The 25,767-nt window shown below is 54.9% G+C and overlaps 1 protein-coding gene across 3 annotated transcripts in view; it reads left to right on the forward strand.

Annotated features, from left to right (window-relative positions):
* The window catches only part of CASKIN1 (CASK interacting protein 1), a 72,660-nt gene that overhangs the window by 34,204 nt on the left and 12,689 nt on the right, over positions 1 to 25,767 (forward strand). For 2 of the 3 annotated variants that reach the window (XM_048493322.1, XM_048493320.1), the window contains 13 exons: positions 8,262 to 8,313; positions 11,087 to 11,184; positions 11,294 to 11,439; positions 11,898 to 11,993; positions 12,774 to 12,904; positions 16,079 to 16,187; positions 16,508 to 16,616; positions 17,632 to 17,726; positions 17,882 to 17,999; positions 21,197 to 21,430; positions 23,096 to 23,200; positions 23,800 to 23,918; positions 24,580 to 24,667. In XM_048493322.1, coding sequence (XP_048349279.1) covers positions 11,296 to 11,439; positions 11,898 to 11,993; positions 12,774 to 12,904; positions 16,079 to 16,187; positions 16,508 to 16,616; positions 17,632 to 17,726; positions 17,882 to 17,999; positions 21,197 to 21,430; positions 23,096 to 23,200; positions 23,800 to 23,918; positions 24,580 to 24,667 — 1,348 coding nt within the window. In that variant the 5' untranslated portion in view covers positions 8,262 to 8,313; positions 11,087 to 11,184; positions 11,294 to 11,295. The remainder of the gene's footprint in view (positions 1 to 8,261; positions 8,314 to 11,086; positions 11,185 to 11,293; positions 11,440 to 11,897; positions 11,994 to 12,773; positions 12,905 to 16,078; positions 16,188 to 16,507; positions 16,617 to 17,631; positions 17,727 to 17,881; positions 18,000 to 21,196; positions 21,431 to 23,095; positions 23,201 to 23,799; positions 23,919 to 24,579; positions 24,668 to 25,767) is intronic. The other variant, XM_048493321.1, reaches the window with a different exon arrangement.

Here is a 25,767-nt window from a genome sequence, read left to right on the forward strand (position 1 = left end):
TTGGGGTTGTCTTAATTTAGGGGGCTGTTCCATCTGGGGAGGAGGGCCCAGAGCTTGATGGGAAAGCACCCAGTCTTCAAGTGCTGGACTGACTTCCTGCCCTGTGAAGCTAGAAAGATGGCTGACCATTGGGCCCTTTAACTCAGTAGGGAAGTTCCCCGTGGTCCGTGGTCCTGGAACAAGGAGCGCAGTGCCCCTGTGAGTTCCTGGCAACCCTGCAGGATCGGCTTGGCTCCAGGGGTTCAGGGTGGCCCCACGGAACAGCTGTTGAATACATCCAGGATTAAGAAACAAGAAGCAGTTATTGTGATGAGAACCTTAACCTCATTTGTGTAATGCAGTTTAGCTGTACATTAGGATTTAAATTTTTTATACCTCTTAATAACCAGCGCAGAATTTCTCAGTAGAGATTAGCCCTTATTTGGAAGCTGAAGGGGTTGGTGTATTTGGTGTGGGGGGCTGGAACAGAGGAAGCTCCCCCCTTTAGACTAAAATCCAAGGCGAAGGAGCTACGTCCCTTCAAAGAAACCCCGCCCCCCCCCCCTCCTGGGGCCAAATGAGTTCTTAGCTTTTTGCCCAAGCAGAACATAATGGGAAGTCACCATTAAAGAAATTCGACTAGAGTTTGATGGGGTGTTGGAATTGGAAACCGAAGGTTGCCGGTCTTATCTGAGGCCAACTGAGGTTCGGTTTAATGTCTAGTTGGCCCCAACCTAGTCTGCTTGGGGGCTTTTGCTTAAAAAAGAATAAAGTTCTGGGGGGCAGATACTGAAAAAGACTCTCCCTTCAGCGCCAAGCCACGGTTACCCTGTTGCACTGCTTGGAAGTTTTGGCTCTGAAAAACTGTGGTTGGATCAAACCAGGACTTCGCATCATGTCCTGTTTGAATGCCCTGGTAGGTTGTAGCCTGGGGGTCACTGTAGTTCCATATTGAAGCTGGGAGAAGTCACCGGGCTGGAAGTTCAGAACTCTCCATCTGTTTAAACTCATGTTTCTCAACACTCTTCCAGAAGAAGGCCGTCCCGTCCCCACTGAGTGACCTTTGAGCTCCCGCCTGCATTTTGTGCCTTTCGGAGCAAGCTCTGTCCTCACCAGACTAGTTTTTGAGAATATCCTTGTCTTCTTGATTGATGTATAGAGGTGGGTTGTTTTGGGGTGGGGGGTCTCTCAAGCTTGCAGAGACTCCAGCCTCGTCTGTGGGTGGCCCAGTTTGGGTGACTCTGGTCAACTGTGCAGGTGCCAGCCAACTTGCTATCAGATAGAGCATCGGTAAGAGATGTTCCTCAAGAGCAGCAGTTTCCAGGATCAGTTGGTACGTTCTTGCTGGTAGCAGGATCTCATGCAGTGTCCAAGAAGAGTAACACAGTCCAGTCAGCAACTTACTTGTTACGCTGCTCCTTGTTGGAGCATGGAAGTAGGCGCCGGATCTGCTGTTAGTCTGTGCAGCATTTCTCAGGCTGCGTGAAGACGAATGAGGACTTTTCCTCAGCAGTCTTGGGGCCCCCACAGATGCCCGAGCTGGATGCTGCTGAGGCCAGGGGAATCACTCCAGAACCACCCCCCTCCCGCGTCTGGAAGGCTCAGACCACCCTGGGAGCACACCTGAGTTGAAAGTCTTGTTCCACGAGCCAGTCCTTGGTGGAAACCAGAACTGAAGGTGGCCGCAGCTTCCTTAGGCATGCCAGGATCCTCTCAGCAAGCCTTAATGGTTAAGAAACAGCTGTGCAAAGAAAGGGCAGGTCCAGAGTTCGAAAGAGACAGGCGTGCTGCGAGTTCGCAGAAGGGCCTTGGAGGGCGGGGGCTTTCCCCCTGGGGATCTGCCGCAGGGTGGCAGGCCTGCCTCAAGGCCTCCGTCGGTGCTTTGCGTGCATCTTTGTAAATAAAGCAGAAACTACAAGGCTGTGTGGTGTAGTGGTGAAAAGGGAGTATGAGGAGTGGGGAGGCAGCTCCGGGCTCAAATCCTGGCTGCGCCACTGATCTGGTGGCCTTGGGCCAACCCCCCCCCCCCTTCACTCTGAGCCTCCTGTGTCTTACAGGTTTGCTGCAAAAACGACCCGCTAAAAACCCTGGAGGGAAGAGGCATTGAAAGAATACTGCAAAAATGTTGCTGCAAACGGTGCTACTCTGCAGCTTCTCACAGAGTGAGAACTGGTTGTCAGGAAAGTGCCAGCCAGCTGCATCTTCTGCCTGCGCTGCGTTCGGTCCCATTGGTATGCGCAGGGGTCCCCGTGGCTCTGCCTGGCTGCTGACGACGGCTCAGCATTCAGTCAGTGTTTAATGGGCACCTTGGATCTCTAATGAAGCACCGCCCGGGCTCAAAAGGGTTTGGAACGTGGAGCCCTGCTCCGGCTTGCATCTAGCTCTGCATCTGGGGAGAGAGAGTGTGTGTGGGCTCAAAAGGGTTTGGAACGTGGAGCCCTGCTCCGGCTTGCATCTAGCTCTGCATCTGGGGAGAGAGAGTGTGTGTGTCGTCCTTTGGGCCAAAACCATGCAGGTTCAGGCATAAAACTGCCCAAGCTGGTTTTGTTGGTAGCAAACACTTGGTGGACATTTCTGTGGACGTGGATATGTCAGGGCAGCGGATGCGTCGGTCTTTTTGGGGGTCTTGAGTCTGCTGTGCTCTTTGCCCCTTGAGTCCTGTTCAGAGGGGTCAGGTTTTTCAGAGGGAGGAGCTGGCCAGTCGGTCCAGAGTCCAGCACCTGAAAAAATGGGGAGACGGACGCTTCCAGGAAGCCCCAAAGCTGAGCTACAGACGACAGACGCCCCCTCCAGCACTTGGGATTTATCTCTGGCTGGACCTCTCCTTTCCCACGCAGTTTGTCTCAGGGTTTTCAAAAGCCATCTGAACTGGGAGCTGTCGCCTCCTCCCGGGCTGGGCGTCCCACGTGTGCGCTCTGTGTGGTGTGACGGAGGACTTCCTTCCTTCATTTCCCTTCCCCAGCCTACTCCCCGGTCTCCTTGTACGACCCAGAGAGGGAATGAATTTGTCTGTGTCAGACCTGTTGTGGGGGAGGCCTTCGGTCAAACCCTTTGTCAAATTTCTGCCTCTTGTTATTGATTGTATTTATTTATTGGCTTGATTTATTCCTGGCCTTTCTCCCCAATCTGGCTTGTATCATTCTCCTCTCCACATTTCAACCTCATGACAATCTTGTGAAGTAGGCGAGGCTGTGATTGCCCTAAGGTCGCCTTGGAGAGGCGGTGGGGATTCGATCCCAGATCCCAGCACTTCAGAAGCCGCAGCTTGCTGGGGTGGTCTCTGTCCGGGGGCTACCGGTGTCATCCTAGGAGAAGCAGAGAAGATGTCGAGGCAGCCGCTAACTGGATGTGACGTTGACAAAGCAGACAGGGTTGTTTGGATTAATTAATCCAAAGAGCAATTAATGCAGTGAAACTCCGCGTTCACATCTGTCCTTGCTTCATTACACGCGGGGCAGGGATCCAGATGGGATTGAGAGGGGGTGGCTGATGGAAAGGCGGGTCTTGACTTGGATGGCCTTTTGGGTTTCTCATGGCCTCATCAAAGGAGAGGGGGCAAGGCTGGGTTGGGGGGGGGGACGGAGAAAACCCCTGGAGTCTCCCCGCTCCCCACGCACACGGTGACATTTGGGATTCTTCCTTCTCTCTAGGTCTCAGCGCAGGGGGTGAGGGGCTCCTGGCAGCGTCCCTTCGAAATCATGGGTTGCTCTATCCCAGCTCTGGTTCAGCCACCCTTCATGGCTAAGAATAAAATCCCTTTCCCTTTTCTGGGCATCTTGAAAGACCCTTAATCTTGTTCTTCCTTAGAGCCAGCCATCAATGTAGGCCAGTCCTAATCTCTCATTTTGCTGGGTGACGGAGGGGTGGGGGGAGGCCGATTGAGCATCTCCGTGGCACGCAAAAGGTCCCGGGTTCAATTCTCAGGTACCAGGATCAGGTGAAAGGCTACTGGAGCCCGGGCACCTTGTTGGGACTCGAATCTAGCTGCTGTTGTACTTTAAGTTCAGTTATGCCTTCAACAGGAATTCAGTTCTGTGGTGTGACAAGCAACCAACACTCCCCCCCCCCCCCATTGTGGGAATCCTTAATTTGCTCTTGACCCAGTGGACAGATGTGGGGTGGAAGCCAGGCAGGGACAGCTCTTCGAGGTCTCCTCTCAGCCCCGCCCATTGTGGGAATCCTTGAGTTTATGTGACCCAGTGGACAGATGTGGGGTGGAAGCCAGGCAGGGACACCCCCCCCCCCCCCCCCCCGCTCTCCCTTAATGTCAGGGCATGGACAAGCTACGCGATAAGATCAAATGAGGCTGCTCTTCTGCTGCTGCTGCTGCTGAAAGGCAAACACGCGGCCTGCCGGGAGATGTTCCTCCAGAGGCGGGAGTGTGTAGCACATCTCTGCTTAGCAGCAAGCGCTGTGTGTGTGGTGTGTGTTTGTGAGAACTTGGCTTCCGTCCTCAGCAAAACGACCCCCTCTCTCAGCTCATAGCCTGGGAGGGCAAGGTGGTCTGCGTTTAGGGAGCCCCACCCCAAATTCAAGGTCCTGTGTCAAACGGCACAGAGATATATCCAGCGGGGAGAATCCAGACCGTTCTTTTCCTTTCAAAGTGTGCAAGAAACAAGCAACTCTGTGAGGCTCCAAGATGTGAAAAATCTTGTTCTGGAGCAAACCTCTGGCTCCTCCTCTCTGGCATCGCCAGCACAGAGCTGTGGGGTCTGGAAACAGTCAACGCTGTGTTTCTCAGATCGCTGAATTCTGAGGCTGGAGCAGATTCTGCGGGTGAATGGAATTGCAGGAGGCGAAAGTCTTCTGCGTAGCCATGCAAGTCCTTTCGCCCAAGAACCAGAGAGTGCTGTGGCACCTGAAAGACTAACAAATTTACCAGCATGATATAGTGGATGGAGCGTTGGACTGGGATTTGGGAGACCCAGGTTCGAATTCTCACTGTGACCTGGAATCTTGGTGGGTGAATTATATCTTTCCAATTTATTCCGAATATATTCTAAGGATTCCACACGTGGTGGTCGAGCTCGTGGCCTGCTGTGCCGTGAGTTCTCTTGGGCTGGCCTACCTCACAGGGTACTTGTAAAGGTAAAGTGGTGGAGGGGGAGAGCTTTGATCTTTTTGAAGGAATTAAAAAAGAGTCACTATGTGGCCAAGAGTATTCAACCACCTTAAACACTGTGGCCTGCTCTGACCACTGTTTGACACTCTCTTTTCCGTGACCAAGAGTTCTACCCCCCTGGGTGGAATGCCTGCAATTCCAAACAAATCGTCAAGCCTATTTAAATTAATTCTCTTCCACTCTGTGCTTCGGCAGCCCGCTGCCCCCTGCCCCAACATTCAGTGTTTTGCAGGCTGATAAGAATAAAAAGATGTTCGGGTTCAGGTCGCAAAATTTATCCTAAAAGTCCATGAAAGCCCGTTGGGGCTCTGAGTCCAGCTGTCCTTCCCGCACCCTCTGCTCCCGTCTCCTCTGCAGCAATGCTTCTCACCCTCCGTCCTGGCCTGGCTCCCCCTGCCCGGAAGACAGATGGCCTTCCCCTGCTCTTAACCCTGTTAGCGGGCCTTCCTTCCTCTGTCCGGCCTCCGCAGAGTCGCAAATGGGCAATTCGATCCCCGGGGTGCTTTCTCTAAGCCTGGCGAGATCTGTGGAGTGAGCTGGGGAAAAAATGTGTGCGAGGGGGAGAGACTCTAGCAACGTTTCTTGTGGGATCGCACCTCTTAGTTGCCCCCAGAGTATTAAGGACATGGCCATCCCATCCTGCGATTCCATGTCTGGACCAGGTGGGCACTGGATGGGGTGGGGGGAGGGAGCAGAAGCTTCTCCATCAACTTCCTTAGGAAGAGTTCTCCAAATTGGAGGCAGATAGCCCTCTATTTTTCCTGCCAGGCAAACCTGGGGTTGCCATAGCGACTGCCCAGATGTGCGTAGTAGAGTTTTGGCTATGGGCAACGTCTCTGTTGACGACAACAAGGCCATCCCCCCAATCCTGCTGTTCATTCGCTGGTTGCAGTGGGGTGGGCCAAGGGGCCTTTTCCCTGAGTCCCCTCAGTCCCAGCAAGGGGGAGTGTGCCCCCCCCCGCAGTGGGCCAAGGACAGCTCCCCTTGTCCACCTGACATGCACAAAGCCCTGCACCCAGTTTGGATCAGCAGGTCCAGAAAAATGGATCTGTTTCTGGCAGAAACACGGCCTGGGGAATGGGTGGTTTGTGTTCTGTGCTTGTCCAAACTGTACAACAGAAATATACAATCCTGGCTGGATCCCAGTCTTTGGCCCACGTCTGAGGAGAAGGCCTCCCAAGTGGTGGTCCCCTGGGTGTAGCGGCCTGGTGCCATTGTGGGACTTTTCTGGTGTGTTTGGCTAGGCTTTTTTAAAAATTCGGTGATAGTTTTCATAATTTAATACTTGTTTCCGTTTTTGCTCTTTGTACCCTTTTAATGGGTTTGTTGATTGTTTTTCGTTGCTGTTGATGTTTTTTGAACGGTTCGTGGATTTCCCCTCTTGGTTTTGTGAGGGGTTTTCTGAATTTTTGATTGGGCTGGCTTGGCGTTGAGCCACGTTGCTTGGAGAGGGTCCGTGGCCGGACACAAGAGTGTCTCGGACCCTGAAGTGGAACCGAGAGACGGAGCGAACAGTATAAGACCACTTCACTTGCTTGTGTTTGGTGGTGAGGTGGTCCCTAAACATTTTAGCTGAATAAGGTAAACGATGATGGCGGAGGCCGGGTTCCCTTGAGGGGACGTGGCGTGGTGTGTTTTTGTAATATTTGCAGGTAGAACAAGCAAGCAGGACTATCAAGAATAACATCCTGAAATCAGCAAACGCACCCCTGGCCCCCACCCACAGCGGCTGCGCCACAGTTCCAGCTCTTTCTCATTCTCTGTTCAAATTCAAATGAATTCTTCCACCCCAAGAAGGTGCTGTGGCCTAGTGGGTAGAGCATCTCCTTGGCATGTAGGAGAAGGGCCCAAATTTAATCCCCAGCATCTCCTGTTGAAAGCTCCAACCAGTAGACGGTGTGAAGTAACAACTGACTATTGATCCCTGACCTGAAAGAAGTCCGGTTAGCCTCGACCAAGGCCAGGGTCTTCTCACCCTTGGCCCCAGCCTGGTGGACGCTCTGTTCAAGGAGACCAGGACCCTGTGGGATTTGATGCGGTTCCCCAGGGCTTGCAAGACGGAGCTGTTCCGGCAGGCTTGCAGTCGAGGTGGAAACAGGGCCTCTCTCCCCCCTACATCCTCCTACATTCTCCTCCAGCAACATATTGTGATTTTTAACTGCCATCTGTTTTACAGTATTGTTTATTGTTCCTTTTAAAAATGTTAAATGAATGATCTTGATTGTATTTTACATGATGTCAGCTGCCCTGAGCCCATGAGGCGAAGGGCGGCCAATAAACCAGTCAACCAACAGAGGACTTTTGCCAAACAATACGGATCTTGATGGACCAATTCAGCACGAGGCCAACTTCAGGTGTTCATGTGACACCCAACCCCAAGGGAAGCCCAAACTCATTCCTGCTCCAGCAGTGTCCGTGGCTTCCCAGCTTAGAATCATAGAATCATAGAGTTGGAAGAAGGCCCAAGGAAGAAGAAGAAGAAGAAGAAGAAGAAGAAGAAGAAGAAGAAGAAGAAGAAGAAGAAGAAGAAGAAGAAGAAGAGTTTGGATTTATATCCCACACTTTACTCTGCTCACGGGAGACTCAGGAATACAATCTCCTTGCCCTTCCCCCCTCACAACAAACACCCTGTGAGGTAGGTGGGGCTGAGAGAGCTCCGAGAAGCTGTGACTAGCCCAAGGTCACCCAGTTGGCATTAGGAATCATAGAGTTGGAGGAGGGTCCAACCCGCTACCCTGCAGAAAGACACATCCTGGGTGGGTGGGCACTCCTTGCTCACCCCCCACACCCAAGCTTTGAGGATTGGGACCTAGGATGCTCCCTCCTCTCCCAAGACGTCTGTCCAGCCTGCTGCAGTTTCCCACGAACATTTTAATGTACTTGCTTGGAACAAGGCGGCCTTTATGCCAGACAGATTTCTAATAGCACATCAGGTCAAATTTCGGAGCTCAGAGTTTTCCTTGTAGTGCCCTGTATCCAGGTGGGTGGAGTTGATCTCTTAGTTTTGCACTGCGGTTATTTCCTCTGCCCTCAACCATGAAAGAATCCCCAAGCATGGGAAAGACCTCGGGGGGAATCTCAGACCTTTCTCTGTGCATGCCACCCCTCTAATGACCCCCTCTTTTTCTCTCTCTCTCTCTTCTCCTCCCACCACCCCAAGAACTCCTGGGATCAACGAAGAGGGTGAATGTTAATTTCCAAGACACCGATGGGTGAGTAAACATCCTTGGCACAACAGGAGCAATAAAGGGATTGTCAGGTTGGCTCTTCACAAGTTGCATCTCCCTGTGGAGCCGTCGTGCTTCTTGAGAGCTTTCTGTGCATCCTCTGTCTGTCTCTCTTGCACCCACTGCGGTTCTCCCTCTCAGCCTCGGGGGAGTCAGGAACTCCTCGCGGCCCCTTGAGGTCTCTTGGCCAAGGCAGAGTTTCCTTTCTCTTGCGGCAGGTCTCTTGGCCGAGGAAGAGCCCCGCCCCAGACTTCCTCACCCAGGCCTGCAGCTCTGCCAGGAAGACCTGCTGTTCGGTTCCTCTCTTTCCCAGCTAGGAATTCCAGGGGAGCCGCCGCGTTCCCCCATCGCAGCAGACGTCAACAGGAGCCTCGTGGCACCTTTGAGACGAGCAAGATTTTATTTCTGCTGGACCCTTTTGTCAGCCGACAGACGCATGAGCCTGAGTCCATCAAAGCTTTGGAAGGGCTGAAATCTTGCTAATCTGGCAGGTGCCTTCAGGAATCTGTTTACCTTCCCTTTGGATAGCCCCCGCTCCCGTGCAGAATTGCTATCTGAACAATCGTTGCGTGTGAAAATATTTTTGTGTGTGCTGCTTTATGTTTGTGTCAGCCCAGTGCCTGCCCTGGGGGAGCGTGGCTTCCTCATTCCTCCTCCCCACTGTGAGCCCCGGGCGCATGTGCAAAGAAGCACTGCAAGGAGCATGCACTATGTTGCAGGGGCTGCTGTGTGGACCCCCAGCCCCTGCAGAGCCCCCTCCTGTTGCCCGCCTTGCTGTGTGCTGGCACTGGGGGGGGGGGGCAGAGCTCCACTGAGTCTCATGTGGCTCCAAGGGGGTGGGTCAGGGTGTTGCACACGTGCTTGGCCCGTTCAATGCTGCCGCCGCCCCCCCCCCCCCGTCTCTGAGAAGCTGAGGGTGGTCTCCTTCTTGACCCTGTTTTGCCCTCAGCCCAACCTTGTGAACTCGGCCAGGATCCGCTGAAAGAGAGCGACTGCAGGCCTTCCTCTCTCATCCCGTCCCACGCCAGGCTGGGGCTCATGGCCCCACAGTGGCCAGAGGGGAGTCTGTCCAGTGATTCCTTGTCTTGTGGCTGCTTTCTCTCCCCTTGCTCACAGAAGGAGATCGGCTGTGTTTGAGCCAGCTCAGGCCGGCCATTTGGCACGTGGCAGAGGAGGGAGCTCATCAGTATTTGCTGAAAGATAGGAGCCAGGAGCGGTTTCGTGCCTCATCTGAGTCTCTGCCACGTGAAGCAGGAGAGAGCCTGGCTCTTGGCCAGTAGCAGCCAAATACTGGAAGCCCCACAGAGCGAGCCTTGAAAGTGGGGGGGGGGGGGTAGCCCTGGCTATGCCTGTGTGAGGCTCTTCCTCTGAACTTGCTGTGACCTCACAGCAGTGACGTTCCCCATTTGGAAGATGTTGCAGAATATTCCAAAAGGAAACCTTGGCCTGAGGCCAAGGGAGGACTGAGCCCCCACTCCTATCCTACCCCCGCAGGAGGGGAGCAAAAGAGACGCTGCTATGGCTGACTGAGGAGAGGGGATAAAATGCCGGTGGGTGGGTGGGTGGGCTAGGAGCAGAAGCCTGTATATGATGCAGCAGGGTGTGTGGGAGTGGAGGCCAAAGTCAAGTCAGATCAGGAATGGGCTAGAATCTTGAACACAGAACCCAGCGACCGGGTGAACTGTTTGGAGGAGTTGTGTTTAGTAAAGGTGAGGTACAGGTTTCAGTTTTTCTTTAATGTTGTTTTCCATAACTTGGTATTTTATGATATTTTACATCAATTGTATTGTCAGCTGCTCTGAGCGTGCCCTGGTGGGGGGAGCGGGATATTAAATTGAATAATAATAACAACTGTTGTTTTTTTTAAAAAAATATTCAGGTCCGTACTGTGATCATAGTTTTTGAAGTGTGTACAATTTTCCATTTTTCCCATTTTTTTAAAAAAACCTGTTCTTGTTTTACTTCCCGATGGAAAGACTTATTGTGTTTTTCCTCCTTGATCTTTGCCCACCCCCCCTTCCAAAAATCCCCAGGAATGCAAGAACCGAGTTCTTCTGGGCAATTTTCCCTGGAGATCCAGTGATTCTTGCAGGGCTGGGGAATGGCTCCCAAAGACACCCCCCCCCCACCTCCCTTGCTCCTGTTCTAAATCGGGGCATTCCTCTGCAGTTGGAAGAACTCCACTCTGGTCTGCCTTCCCGGAGTTTAGTTCTGGGCTTTTATGGAAATGTTGAGAGAGCCGGCACAGAGGGGCGTGTGCGTGGAGGTTTGGGCGTGCCTTTAAGCATGCCGGTCTACATCTGCATGGCAGGGTCAAGTGCTGATTTCGCTGTCACTTGCGGGCATCAGATTTTGGGCTTAAACAAAAGAGAACTCTTTGCATGCACTGAGGCTACTGTGTATCCCAGGGGCCAGATTTTACCATAAGCCCCTTTCAGGTTGTGCGGCTGGGCTTCCACTGTCAGAGTTAATCCAAACGGGTTGGCTCAGGGGCAACAGAGAGCAGCTACGGTGGGCAGAGCGGTGGACTTTAGAATCCCCCACTGTGGATATTTGCTGGCCTACCTCACAGGCTGTTGTGAGAAAACGGAGGAGGGGAGGAGGTCATTCTAAAAGCCAATTCGGGTCCTAACTGAGCGGGAGAGGGGAAAGTAGGATATAAATAAATGTGTGCAAATGTGTGTGTGTGTGTGGGGGGGGATTTCCTGGGCTTGCTTCTGTTCTGGCGTTGCCTCAGCTTCTCTGGGTCCCTTTGCAGGTTTTCCGCCCTCCACCACGCGGCCCTCAATGGCAACACGGAGCTTATCTCTCTGCTCCTGGAGGCGCAGGCGGCCGTGGACATCAAAGACAACAAAGGCAAGCGAGGAGGGGGGAGGCCGAGGGGGAGAGGAGGGGGCACCCGGGACTTGGCCCACGAGCGCAAATGGTCCCCACGGCGGCCCTGAGAACGGTCTTCCTCTGGCAGGGATGCGCCCGTTGCACTACGCTGCCTGGCAGGGCAAGAAGGAGCCAATGAAGCTGGTGCTGAAGGCCGGCTCCTCCGTGAACATCCAGTCCGACGAGGGGCAGATCCCCTTGCACCTGGCGGCACAGCACGGACACTATGACGTGGTGAGGGGCGGGGGGGGGGCGGGGGGCTGGCCGCGTCTGGGTGCAAAGAATGAGGACGGCAGGGCCCGACCGAGCAGAGGGTCAGCTTCCGTGGGGGAAGAAGGGCCACTTCCATGGGGCTGCCCCTTCAGCACTTGGGCCTGATTCTGCCTTGCGACGGCCTCCGCTGCACAGGCCTCAAAGAGCAAGCCCCGCCCTGCCTCCTCGTGGTTCAAGGAGTCGGAAGCTGGTAACCCCGCAATGTCCCCCAGTGAGCAGAAGTTGCTGGGGGTGGGCGGCCATTCGCAGCTGCTCCTGCTCTGGGAAACCTGCCTTGGGTTTGAAATCAGCCGGACCCAGGAGTGTGGCCGGGGTTATTTGGGTGTCTCTTCCTGGTGGCTTCAGTGCACAGCCGCCGTGCCCAGAATCTGCTCAGCTGGGCCCTTCTCTCTCCCCCCGCCCCCGCCTTTGCTCTGCAGTCAGAGATGCTCCTTCAGCACCAATCCAATCCCTGCATCCTGGACAACTCTGGCAAGACCCCACTCGACCTGGCGTGTGAGTTCGGCCGCGTCGGGGTAAGTTAAAGAATTCTGAACGGAGGGCCGCTGTTGCCCGTGCAAACTCCCAGTTTTGGTGTTCAAAGGAGATGTGTAGCCATCAACTGTCCAAAGAAGGGTTTTTTTAAAATTCACGTAATGGCTGGGGTTCTATGGCTTGCTTTCTCCCGGAATCCTACCAAGCCCCCCAAATCCCAGTCAGTTATAGGAATTAATTACAGATGGGGAGCACTATTAATCTGGTCACGTTTGACCATGGAGGCAAATAGCGGTCCCCTGTGGAAGTTCAGGGATCCATCATGTTCAAACAGGAATTAAAGGCCCTTTCAATAAATGTCCAGCATCCATACGGCATTCTACTACTTCCTGTTTATGTATGTAAGCATGTAGTGCATATCAGTCAGCCCAGTGCATCTGACGGAGCAGGCCCAGACGAGGCTGGAACACGTTTTGTCAGACTTTCGGGGGCCACCGGACTCCCATTTTTATTCTGGTGTGTTTCGCACGAAGGGCACAGTTTGCTTTGTGACTCAAAATTTAGTCTCCTGGTGATAATTTAAAAAACAAAACCAAGTTTCCTGCCCTCTGGGCAGTGGTCAACTAGCAAAAGGTAAAAGAAAACAGGTTCTTCGGCATCCTTAAATACGTCAGGTCAGGAGGGACACAGTCTGTCCTTGGTGGGGAGGGCTGCTTTAACAGGCCTGCCCCCCCACCCCCCAAAGCCCCATTTTGGAAGATCTTTGCTCAGCCGCCGCATCACCTGTCACCTCTGCAGTTCTCTCCCCTTTGGCTCCTCAGGTGGTGCAGCTACTCTTGAACAGCAACATGTGCGCAGCCTTACTGGAGCCCAAACCGGGGGACATCACTGACCCCAACGGGACCAGCCCTTTGCACCTGGCTGCCAAGAACGGGCACATTGACGTCATCAGGTGGGTCTCTTTCCTTGCAGGGGGCGGGGCAGGGAAGGGTTTCAAGTGCTCTTTGGAGAATGAGTTTGGAAAAAGTGTTTCCAGTTGCTGAGAACCTGCGTTCAGCCTGTGGGTTTGAAGGGAGATTCCAAAGGTGAGCTGTCCCGTGCTTGGGGAGCTAGGTAGGGTGGGGGCAGGATTGGTCCAACCCAGGAAGAAGTAGTTCAGGGGGTGGGTATTTAGGCATCTCCCCCGCCCGGTGCAGTAATGACAGAGCTTGTTCCTTTTTGCAGAAAGAACCTTGAGGGAAGGGCTTTCTAAATCTCATGGGAGTCCTGCGTGACCCATTTCCCCTACCTAACAGGCTGAGGCAGCAGCCCCCTTCCTGACCGGAGAGGAGGAGGAGTTTGGATTTATACCCCACCTTTCTCTCCTGTACGGAGACTCAAGGTAGCTTGCAAGCTCCTTTCCCCTCCTCTCCCCACAACAGACACCTGATGAGGCAGGTGGGGCTGAGAGAGGTCAGAGAGAACTGTGACTAGCCCAGGGTCACCCAGCAGGAATGTAGGAGTGCGGAAACACATCCGGTTCACCAGATCAGCCTCTGCCACTCAGGTGGAGCAGTGGGGAAACAAACCTGGTTCTCCAGATTAGAATCCACCTGCTCTTAACCACTACACCACGCTGGCTCTCAGGTGGGTGTGCCAAGAGGCACTCTTGACCTGCAATTCTTGCAGCAGGAAGCTTTGAACGCAGGAGCAGGAGTCCTGCCCTGTTTGTGGGCACTCGGTGGCGAGACCCCACCCTTCCTTGCTCAAAACCCAAGAAAGCCCTGTTGATGCTCTACCAGCCTCCTTGGAAAGAGACCCTGCAGCTGTCCCGGCTTGCCTAACGCTCTTTGGCTGGTGCTTCTCAGCCGGAAGCCTTGCCCCCTCCCTTCCTGTGGGGGATTATTGGCATCTGCCCCCCCCCCCCACATTGCATTAGAAGCAGGACTTCAAATCCCAGCACGGTGCCATCCGCTTCCCCAGAGTGGGTGGGAGGGGCAGGGGAAGGGACGGAGCTCCAGCCCAGAAGCAGCCTTTCCGGCCTGGCAGAACCAGCCTCCCACCACCGCTGTGCCAGCTGCGCGCCTGTTAATCTGGGACTCTCTCGACACAAGAGCACCCGCTAATCTCGGGCTGTCACAGTTTTGTCTCTCTCTGCCGTGCGGCCTCTTCCAGGGCAGAGAGGGCTCTTGGGAGCGTCCGCGTGCATTGAGGCGTCAGTCCTGCCAGGAGCACGCACACGCCTGCCACAAGGAGCCACCGAGAGTGGCTCCTTCTCCTTCCCGGCCAAAGACAAACGGAATGGATGTGTTGGGCAGGAACAGGTGGCAGAAACACTTTGCTTTGCCCGATCTGTGTTGGTCCGGCAGGGTTTGCCGTTCCTGTCCTGTTCCGACCGCGTCCCAAACGGCAGCCCCACTCAGACGGTCCCTCTCCGCAGGGCCCTGCTTAGGGGTCCCCTCTTTGATGCAGCCTTTGACGAGGATGGCAAGGAAGGGAGGTTGGCCATGCTTCCATGGAGGTCTTTCCAGCTTCCTCATGAGGAAGAAGTCTTGGAGGCGAGGAGCAGGAAGAGAAGGCCAAGACTGTCTCTCAAGAGCCACACACAATCCAGGGCAGCCAGCCCCCCCCCCCCACCCCCATGCAGTCATCTGCTCCCGTGAGCAAGTAGCAGGACCGCCCGCCCGTGGGCCCAAGCAGGAAGGGAGGATTGCCTTAAGAGCTGGGCAAGATGGATGGCCTGGCCCCAGGGGGAGCGGGCTGCTTGCAGATATAAATTGCAGATATAAATTGCGGGGGCGGGGGGGAGCTCCATTAGGGGGCTTTATTTATGTGCTTGTTTGAATCCAGGAGGGACCGGCCAGATCACTTAGCAGGGCTGCCCCCTCCCCCCAGTTCCTGTGTCTGGCTGACCTGCAGTAGGAAAAGAGGCCCTGTGGGGTTTTCTCAGTGGCCAGAAACGATCCTTCAAGGAACAAGGCCCCATATCAGAGCCCCGTCCTCTCCCCCGCTGAATCGGGGCCAGGGCAAGGACAGAACCTTCTGCATTGGGCACAGCTGGGATTCCTTTTCATTGAAGATGGAGGAGGATGTCTCCAAGATAAGTTAAGATAAGAAGCATTTCTTGTCATTGTGCACGCACAACGAAATGTGTGCCCAAATGAGGCCTCTAGTCCTCAGTGCTTCCTCTGGAGGAAGAAATAACCCGACAGCATTGTTTAAAAAGCCAGGAATGGTTAATTTTTTGACTGGGAATTCCAGGGGCTTGAGAGCGGCCGAGTTTCTCCACCATTTTGCATCTCTGTCTGTTTACATCACCCTGGCATCGTTGTTCATTTATTTATTGACCATCTGTAATCCCCACTTTTTCCTCAACGGGGACCCAAAGCACCTCATGTCGTTCTCCTTTCCTCCGTTTCTTCCTCACAACGTCCCTGTAAGGTAGGTTAGACTGAGAGTGTGTGACCAGCCCAAGATTGCCCAGTCAGCTTCCGTGGCAGTGTGGACACTTGAACCCAGATCTCCCAAATCTTCATGCAACGCTCTGTCCACCACGCCCTGCTGCCTCTGGCTATCCCTGGTACACCCAAGGAGCGCTGAAATATCTTTGGCTTTCAAATGTATTTACTATGGAGATGAGCATGTTGGAGGAATATTCCTGGTGGCCGAAGGGTTTGCTTCTGGGCCACTGAAATAGGGGCAGCTTTTAGCAAGAACGGCCCCTGAAAGCCAACAGACCAGGACAGGAAGCGGGCAGGGGCCAAAATCAAGGCCTGTCTGAGGGCTTACTCATGGCATCAGGGATCCCCACCCCGGGCTATCCATGGGGTGGCAGCACACTTCCAAGCGAAAGAGGGCTCGTGTGAAGGGGGCCAAGGCCCTCAGCCCCTGTCCAGGAATGCTTCCCATCTTGCCGTCATAACAGTTGCCTTCTCCGTGCCCTGTCCGTGTCCAGCCGTGCCCTGTCCTTGGGGATTCTTTTTTCCCAAGCATGAGGATGCTGCAGGCACGTTCCGTGGAGGGGAAGGCCTTGCCCTGCTCCTCGCCCCGGTTGCTTCCCCCCCCCGCCCCCGTGCAGCCGTTGGAGACTCAGCCCCCTCCACCCTCGACGGAGCAGCCTTAATTCCTTCGCTTGGTCTCTTCTCAGGCTTCTGCTGCAGTCCGGCATCGACATCAACCGGCAAACGAAGGCAGGGACGGCGCTGCACGAAGCGTCCTTGTGTGGCAAAACTGAGGTCGTGCGCCTCCTCTTGGACGTAAGTCTCCCCCCACGCCCCCTCCCGTCTCCCTGCGGTTCTTCAGGAAGTGCTGAAGGCCTCCCAGCAGGGGTGTCCAACTCTGGCCCTCCAGAAATTCATGGATTACAATTCCCATCGTCCCCTGCCAGCATTAGGGGCTGATGGGAATCGCAGTCCATGAACATTTGGAGGGCCAGCTTAGACTTCCCATCTGTGGGAGCAGCCGAGGGAGGGCCGTGAGTGCCAACGCCCTCCAAGGGACGCCTCCAGACTGGGTTCTGTCCCCAGCGGTTCCCTGCAGTGCCTCCCTCTCAGGCTTCACCCCAACTGTCTTGCAGAGCGGGATCAACGCCCACATCCGCAACACCTACAGCCAGACGGCGTTGGACATCGTCAACCAGTTCACCGCCACGCAAGCCAGCAAGGAGATCAAGCAAATGCTGCGAGGTCAGCAAATCCCACTCCTCAGATCCCACCTGCCCCCGTCCCAGGGTCTTCGGCCCGTGCAAAACGCCCCCTGCGGCATGGCGGCATTGCTTCCTGGTTTCCTGGGCAGGGCTGTTGTAAAGTAGAGGGAGAAAGAGAGAAATGGGAGGGATCCTCTAACAGCTGAGAATGCCAGAGGGCTCGGTTGCCCTCTAGTGTCTCTTCCAGAAAAGGCGCGTCATGGTTGATACTTGACGGCTTTTCTAGAGTAAAACCGAACTGGAGTCTTGAGGCACCTTAAAGGTCAATAGAATTCCACTCCAGAATATGGACGTCTTCAGAAGCAACCTGTGGGGTGCAGGCAGCGACAAACAGTGCTCCTCGGGTTGCCTGTCCCTCACCCCGACCACCTGGAGCGAGCCCTCTGCCGTTGTCCCCAAAAGGAGGGGACAGAGGAGGGCAGCTGGGCTGAGGCCTCTGCCTGGTGCAGACATCTGAGGGCCACCTCCGTCTGGGCATTAAAACAGTTTCAAAACGGGTATGGAGGGAGCCTTCATTTTCGGACAGGGTTTGCCTTGCTGAATCGCGTGCCTGAGCTCCTTCTGTTAGTGGGGGGCTTTGGGCTCCAAAAAAATGCATTTGTAGGAACTTCGGCAGTGCGTGTGTCTGCTCTGAATTGCCAAAGGCCCTCAGAGCAGGGGGCTTTGTATGGCTTCGGGCTCGTGTGCTGGGGGCCAGCAGGGAGGGCCACAAGCGTACCAAATGGCACTCCGGTGGCTTCCGTTCCCTTCAGCGAGGCTTGGGTGGGGCAGCTTTCCTGGACATGCGCGGTCTTAATTGGCACATGTGTAAATTTTGGGAAGGGTGGGGCTTCCCTGGGCTAAAGATACTTCATACTTTAGCCTTTAAAATGTCTGTGACCTCCGTGACAAAGGAAGTCATCACAGGGAGACCTGAAGTGCACGCCAAGCGCCTTATCGCTCTGGCTGAGCCCTGGCAAACGGATCTCCCCCTCCTCCTCCTCCTCTGTGCTCAGATGCTTCGGCCGCCCTGCAAGTCAGGGCCATGAAGGATTACTGCAACAACTACGACCTGACCAGCCTCAACGTCAAAGCTGGCGACATCATCACAGTGAGTCCCTCTCTTGGCCGCATTTGCCCAGGGGGGTGGTTGTTCCTTCACCCTCCCAGGTGCCAGCTTGGGGCTGTCGTGTTGGGGGCTTGCAAAGGCCTCTTCTTGCCACTGACTGTGCCCTGTGGCCTGTCCACAACCTCTAACCCCGCCAGGTCCTGGAGCAGCACGCAGATGGCCGGTGGAAGGGGTGTATCCACGACAACCGGACCGGCAACGACCGAGTGGGCTACTTTCCATCCAGCCTGGTGGAAGCAATCAGCAAACGCACAGGCAAATATGCCTCTGGGGAGGGGGGGCTGCCTTTACAAACTTGGGGATTGCCTTTGAGGGCCCCCCTCCACCCACCCCCTCCTTTGAGAGCTGCTCTTCCAGTTCCTCCATTCTGGCCACTGGCTGCTTCTCAGTAGATCCTTGCAGGACTCCCCTGACAACACTGACGGGTTTTGCATGGGGGGGGGGGGAGGTGTAGCCATTCAATTGAGGCTCTTGGGGGGGGGGGGTTGGGGGAGCTAAGGGGCTGTTCCAGCCCCCAAAGCTTCTCCAGGGCCTCTGGGCATCTGGCCAGCCGCTGCTTGGTTCTCACACACTTTCAGGCGCAAGTTAGATAATGCTCAATTCTGCACTTCATTATCTCATTGGGTGGGGTGGAACCTCCCCTTTTATATAGAAAGCCCTGGGGGCCCTGGAATTGTGTCCCAAAGGGGGCCAAAAGGTTTTCTGCAGGGGAAGATCAGCGGTTGGATTATTTGAAGCCGCTCCTTGGAAGTGTTGGAGCAATTGTGAATCAGTCTAATTTTAGACAGCAGTGGGGGAAGAAAAAACAATCCCATTAGTTTGTGCTCTGTAAATCTTGGCAAGGGTTAGCACCTGTGTGAGTTATACCTGCTGGAGGAGGAGGGGACATGCCAGCGGGGGCCGAATGAAAGGGTGAAGGGGCCATCTCGTGGATATTCATAGCACAGCCAGGTCTCCTGAGGCTGAGATTTTTGCTGATAAAAGCTTTGGCACTTTTACCTTGTGCAAATTTGCTTCCCCAGTATTGATTTGATTTCAAATTCTGTTCTGCATTACGGCCGGTGAGCCAAGATGTTTGGTTCAGGTGTGGACTGGAGCAGGAGGAAAGGGGCACTTGCAAATTATACCCATTAAATTAAACTAAAACCCAACTGCTTTGTCAAGAAAGAGGGTCAGTACTGAAACAGTCCATCTTACTTCCATAGCAGGTTGGATTTCAAAGTCTGGAAGGGGGTGGTGGTTTGGTTTGGTTTTTTAAATATTTTGTATTGGTTTTCCAAAAATATGCATAAAAAAGACATGTATACAAGCAAGAAGGATTTCAAATATCTCCCACCAATTGGTGAGGGTAATATAGTACACACACTTATTAAGTTTCATATCCAGATTTCTTAATTATTGTTTTTATTTGTAAACTTTTGCTACATCCCTCCCTCTATTAACTACCTAGGTGGAGATATTATAATGCTATAAGTTAAAATACCAAAATGGAAATGGATACAGCCAAAAAGGAATTTAATTAACCCTTTAACCAAAACAGGAAGTACTAATAATTACTAATATCTCCTCTCCCTTACTCCCTGCATTAACCCTCCCCCCCACACACCTTCTCCTACAGAATATCATGGTAACATCCCTTCTATTTAACTAAACCATATATAGACATAGTGTTAAAAAGTAGATTATGAATAGTTTCCAGTATTTGATTGCTGTTAATCAATCTGATTTTTGGGATGGGATCTGTGTGTGTGTGTGTGTGCGTGTGTCATTTTGTTGCTACTGATGAAGGGTATGGTGTGAGATTTGTTCTGGGCAGACAGTGGCCTCTGGAGTGGGGGGTGGATGTGCAGTAGACTGTGAGGAATGGCTGCTTCAAGCAGGCCACACCCTGACCAGAGACTGTTGAGAAAACTCAGCAATGAAGGAGTAAGAGGGGAAGTCCTCCTATGGATTAAAAACTGGCTGAGAAACAGGAAGCAAAGAGTGGGTGTAAATGGGAAGTTCTCACAATGGAGAGATGTAGGGAGTGGTGTCCCCCAAGGATCCGTTTTGGGACCAGTGCTCTTTAACCTATTCATAAATGACCTGGAAGTAGGGGTGGGTAGCGTGGTGGCCAAGTTTGCGGATGATACTAAATTATGTAGTGTGGTGAGAAGAGCTCCAAGCGGACCTTGATAAATTAGGTGAGTGGGCTAAGAAATGGCAAATGCAGTTCAATGTAGCAAAATGTAAAGTGATGCACATAGGGGCAAAAAATCCAAACGTCACATACATGCTACAGGGGTCAGTGCTATCAGTCACAGACCAGGAAGGGATTTGGGCATCTTGGTTGATAGTTCCATGGGTATGTCAACTCAATGCATGGCAGCTGTGAAAAAGGCAAACTCTATGCTGGGGATAATTAGGAAAGGAATTGGTAATAAAACTGCAAAGATTGTCATGCCCTTATATAAAGCCGTGGAGCGACCGCACTTGGAGTACTGTGTCCAGTTCTGGTCGCCACATCTCAAAAAGGATATTGAAGAGATAGAAAAAGTGCAGAGAAGGGCAACAAGGATGATTGAGGGAGTGGAGCACCTTCCCTATGAGGAGAGGCTGCAGTGTTTGGGACTCTTTAGTTTGGAGAGGAGACGTCTGAGGGGGGATATGATTGAAGTCTATAAAATTATGCATGGGGTGGAAAATGTTGACAGAGAGAAATTTCTCTCTCTCACAATACTAGAACCAGGGGGCATACACTGAAAATGCGGGGGTGGGTGGGTGGGTGGGTGGGTGGGTGGAGAATTAGGACTAATAAAAGGAAACACTTCTTCACGCAACGTGTGATTGGTGTTTGGAATATGCTGCCACAGGAGGTGGTGATGGCCACTAACCTGGATAGCTTTAACAGGGGCTTGGACAGATTTATGGATAAGTTAATTTATGGCTACCAATCTTGATCCTCTTTGATCTGAGATTGCAAATGCCTTAACAGTCCAGGTACTCGGGAGCAACAGCCGCAGAAGGCCATTGCTTTCACCTCCTGCATGTGAGCTCCCAAAGGCACCTGGTGGGCCACTGCGAGTAGCAGAGAGCTGGACTAGATGGACTCTGGTCTGATCCAGCAGGCTAGTTCTTATGTTCTTATGTTCTTATTATCAGGCAAAAATGAGACCGGGCTATACTGTCCATCACGCCTGCTATGCCTGGAGGGAGGGCCCCAGGGACAGCCACCCCCCCCCCCCCAAACACTCAGCACTTGGACGGGGCTTTCCAGCCTTGACAACAGCTGGAGAGAGCGTGGGAGGGAGGGGGTTGCAGAGAGAGAGCGCATCCTGCAAAGACCGCCTAGTGAGACTGTGGCTGTTGTGCCACGCCGTCATCCTGCCTTCCCTGGTGGCCTCGTGGCAGCCTCCCCCTTCTTGTTCCGGAAGGCCCCCTTTCACGCGGGGTTGTTGTGTTTCTCTCGTCAGGTCTCCGGAACAACGCCGGCCCCGGGCAGTTCCAAGCCATCACGCTCCCGGTTGGTGGGGGCTCCGTGCCCAACGGCCTCTCCTGCTTCTCTTCCTCCTCCTCCTCCTCCTCCTCCACTTACCAGATCCATTTCCTGCCTCCACTCCCACCATCCCCCCACCAGCCTCTTTTCAGTTCCTTTGGCTACCGCCGGCTGCCCCATGGTGCCGTGGAAGGGCCAGCCGCCACCCCAGGTAGTCCATCTCATCGCTTCATTCATTGGTTACTTTATTTGTGTGTCTGTGTGTGTCTCCCCAGCACCACCACCATTTTGATTTTGTGTTCACCTCCGAGCGTCCAAGATAGGTACAGGTGAGAACAGGTGTCCAGGGAGCATGCAGGGAAGGGCCCCAGGGCGGAGGGGGAAATGCAACCAGGCAGGTTTGAGCACGGGGAGGAAAAGCAGGGGAGGGGGTTTGTTTTGGCCGGGAAGGACAGCTAAGCCAGAGATAGCTGGTTGGGGCTGCTAGCACATGGCCCAGAAGAAGACCAAGAGGCTTGGAGGGGTCTGAGTGCAGAGGAGCCCAGATGGAGCCGGAAGCAAGGACAGACCACCACCCCTCCTGGGGTGGGGGCATAGGGAGACAGCTTTTGGATAGGGGGAGAGGGAGGGACCACACGGAGTGAGCACAGGGAGAGCTGAGTGACCGTGCGGGGGCGGGGGGGGGGGTGTTTGTCCCACTGCCTTCCCATCATCCATTTTGACCAAACTGCATTTCATCTTCCCTGACTGACCTACCCCCAACCTCCCGTCCTTCCCTCCCCCCACCCTCCCAAGGGGGCCGTGGCTCCCTCCAGGCCAGAATACCCCTTCCCATCGACTGGGTGTGCCACGGAGACTGCCTCTGGGCCACGCTTCACGAGCCTCTCCAGTGATGTGCTGGGGAGGGGAGGGGAATTGCTTCCTGCCGCTGTATTTCTTAAAAGCCGACCAGGGTCCTGAGTGGCTCCTGGGCGAAGTTTGAAGCCCTGAGGCTTGGAGTTTGCCCCCCTTTTGGGGTCAGGAAGGAGATCTTGGTCTGCCTCTGCAATGCTCCTGGCTGTTCCCACGGCCACGGGAAGGTGGAAAATGTGTAGCCCCCATTTGCACCCCCCCCCCCCAAATTGGGCCATGCTTGGTGTGTTGTTGTGTTTATGCCTCTCTTGAATCAGAGGGACGCACGGTCCCGGTGTGGCTTGCTGGGGCTGGAAGCAAATGGCCCTGCGGAGAGGTTGCTGGGGGCGGGGGGCGGGGGGTTCAAGGGTCCAGGATCGGGGATGGTTGGGGTGTCTGCCTTGCCCCTTGGACAGCAGAGGGGTGCTCCGTGGTGAAATAGATTTCAGGCAGAGAGAAAGTGCACATAACAGCGCGCAATCAACCGAGAGAACTTGGTGCTTCAGTGCGGCTTTAAAAGCCAGTTAGACACGCGCACGGTGCTCAATTGTGCCTCCAATGGGGGGATGTGCAGCAGTGGGGGAAGCGTCGCACCCTCGTTTCCAGTCTTTCTGGAGGCGGCAGGAAGCCAGCCTGCTGCCCCTTGAGCTGTTGTGCTCAGACAGAGGGCACGGTGTCGTGCCCGTGGGGCTGCAAAGGGGTGCCGTGGAAGTTGCACATGCCTGGAGCAGGAATGCTCTGGCCTCTGAGGGGGGGCAAGTGACGGAACACTGGTAGCTCTCCACCCTGGGCTGCACCGCAAGAGATTTCGGCATACCCACTGCCACCCACAACTCCCAAGGCACTCTGGGAGGGGAGTGAGGCAGCTGCCACAGGAGTGTCCCTTGCGGTGTGTGCGTGAGGGGGGGGCGGGGGGGTTGCCTGGCCCTGCCTCCGACCCCCTCCCTCTTTGCTGGGCCCATGATGATTCTCTTTGACCCTGAAGGTTCCCGAGGGTCCGACGCCAGCCCGTCCCACCTGTCCCCGGGCGCATCTGCAACCACACCAGCCCCACCAGAGGAGATTTGGGTGCTCCGGAAACCTTACGCAGGTATGGGAGAAAGGGGTGGGCTTAATAAGTTGGAATTGAACCTGGTTGACCTGCTGTGGGGCATCAACTCCACAAGCACAGCCAGAAGAGGGCAGCTGGGTGGCAGGTCTAGGCCCTGTGGACCATCAGTGGGGGCCCCTGCCACACAACTGGAGCGGAGAAACGCGAGACCTTTCAGGGGCATTTTCACAGGACAGGTTGCATTTGGGGTGGGGGGCGTCAACATACCCTGAAGCTGGGCAGCTGCTGGGGCTTTTGGGAGGGCCCACCGCCAAACAGCCCTCCCGGTTGTTAGTTCCCCACTGGTTGGGCTGCCCAGGGGCACCAGTAGAAAAACAGTGATGGGAGAACTCGAGCAGACGTCCAGGCAAGTGGGAAGCGTCTGCCAGCGCAGGTGAGGGCGGGAGGGGGGGCTGGGGGGGCAGGAGGAGAAGGATCCCCAGGGACTGTGCCTAAGGCCCCCCTCCTCAAAACCCGACCTTCGAGTTCTTCCACACGGCAGACTCTAGTTCCATCCTGTTGGGTGATTCCATGGAAAGGGACCCTTGAGGCCCCCCACAGCTCCCCTCTAACTTAGCCCCTCCCCTCCCTGTTGATAGGTGGCGACCGCAGCAGTGTCGGCAGCACTGGGAGCGTGGCCAGCGGCCGGAGCTCAGGGAGCGGCCAAAGCACGGGCAGTGGTAGCCATGCCCTGCACCCCGGCTCAGAAGGGGTCAAGGTGAGTGGCATCCCCTGCTGCCAGAACTCCACCTTTGGCATCCCTCTGGATCAGGGGTCTGCCACCTGCGGCTCTCCAGATGGTCATGGACTACAATTCCCATCAGCCCCTGCCAGCATGGCCAATTGGCCATGAACATCTGGAGAGCCGCAGGTGACAGACCCCTGCTCTGGATCCTCAAGGTCCCCCCCCCACACACACCCCCGGGGGCCACAGGGAGAGCCCCAGGGGCAACCTTCCGTCTCCTGTGCTGCCCCCGTGTGGCTGCAGCCTGCGTCAGCTTTTCTCTGCCTCTTCTGCCAGCTGCGTTGGCAAGCATCCAGGCTCTCCATCCGCTCCCGGGGAAAGTGGGCCAGGAAGAGAGCAGGGGGAGACGGCTGCTCTCCTCCTCGTCTCGCTGGATCACCTGCTTGGGTACCAGCAGCCTCACAAGGGTTTCGTGCTGGCGTGGTTGCAGCCACGAGTGCCACACAGGCAAAGCTGTCGTGGCACCATTCCACAGTGCGCCCCTTTGCCAAGAAAACTGGGGCTTTGCCAGAGGACTACCCAATCCCGGTCGGTCCCTTGCCCTCTTGCAAACCCCCCCCCCCATGCCCATCTGAGCCCTTTTCTCACCAGGATCTGCCTCGCTTCCCTTCCCTTCCTCCCCCCAATTTCTCAGCTGCTGGCAACGGTCCTTTCCCAGAAGGCGTCTGTGCAAGAATCTACCGTGGGCGACGGGCCTGCCAAGGCATCGGAGGCGCCCGCAGGTGCGTGGATGCTCCGCGGCGGGGCTGGTCCTTTGCACTCGCCGGAGCTTTCCTTATTTCCTTGGCGATCCCTTCCTCTTGCTCGAAGAACGTGCCGGGGGCAAACATGAGCCTCTTTCTCGGCTGCTGCCAGGCCTTCGGCTGCTTCGGTTAGTGGGGGGGGGGGACTGGGGAGGGGAGGGGGGCCTGCGTCTCGGGGAGAGGACCCCCAATCTGGCTATCTGGCTGCCCTCCAGACACTCTCGAAGGAACAGTCTGCCTTCTGACAGGCACAAACCCTCTTCCTCTGGCTGGCTTTCCTTCGCTGTTTTTCCCTGTCAGCAGCGTCACTCTGTTTTGGAGAGGGGGTGTTTTGGGTTGGGTGCCCCGGACATCTCACCAGTATGTCCTCCCCCCACCCCCCAAATAATGTCCGCAGGCTCTGGAGCTGACCCCTCCTCTTTAAGCAGAGAGCAAGGAAGCCCACATGCAGGTCTGGCAGGCAGAGCCTTCCTCTTGAGAGATGCCACCGGGTGGGGCACCATGTCAGAAGGCGATCTCTGCGTACCCCCTCCCCCCGCCCTTGAAGGCTGAGGCTGCGTGGTCGCTGTTGATCCTTTTAGGAAATATGTCAGATCAGTGTGTTTTGGTCGGGCTTCGGGCTTCCTCCATGTTGGGGGGAGAATCACCAGTTTGATTTTAGGAGTGGAACGAGCGTCTTCTCTGCCCCCCCCCCCCCGAAATGGACCATCTGTTCCTGCCTAGCCAGAATGATGGAAACGCAGCTTCTGTGTCCCTGGTTCCCTCTGGCTGGCTCTTCGGAGAGGGGTGCTCTTCGGAAACGGACGCTGCCCTGTGTGTGTTGGCTGGCTGCTCATGTCAGTTCTTGGCTGGACGTGGCAGAGAGAATGGCGGGGTGGGGGAGGCGAATGCCTTCAAGGTCACCTTGACTGCCATTTTAGCCTGGGTCCACCCGTGCCCTGCCGTGGGCTCACAGCGGCCAGTTAGTTGCACGTTTCCATGCGGCGTTTGGAGAACCTTACGCTTTCCCCTCCCTTTGAAGCAATTTGTCAGGCCTGCCGAAGGGCTCCTGGACTCTGACATGGCTGTTTTCTGTGGGT

This window comes from Sphaerodactylus townsendi, linkage group LG04, assembly GCF_021028975.2.
Source record: "Sphaerodactylus townsendi isolate TG3544 linkage group LG04, MPM_Stown_v2.3, whole genome shotgun sequence".
NCBI lineage: Eukaryota > Metazoa > Chordata > Lepidosauria > Squamata > Sphaerodactylidae > Sphaerodactylus > Sphaerodactylus townsendi.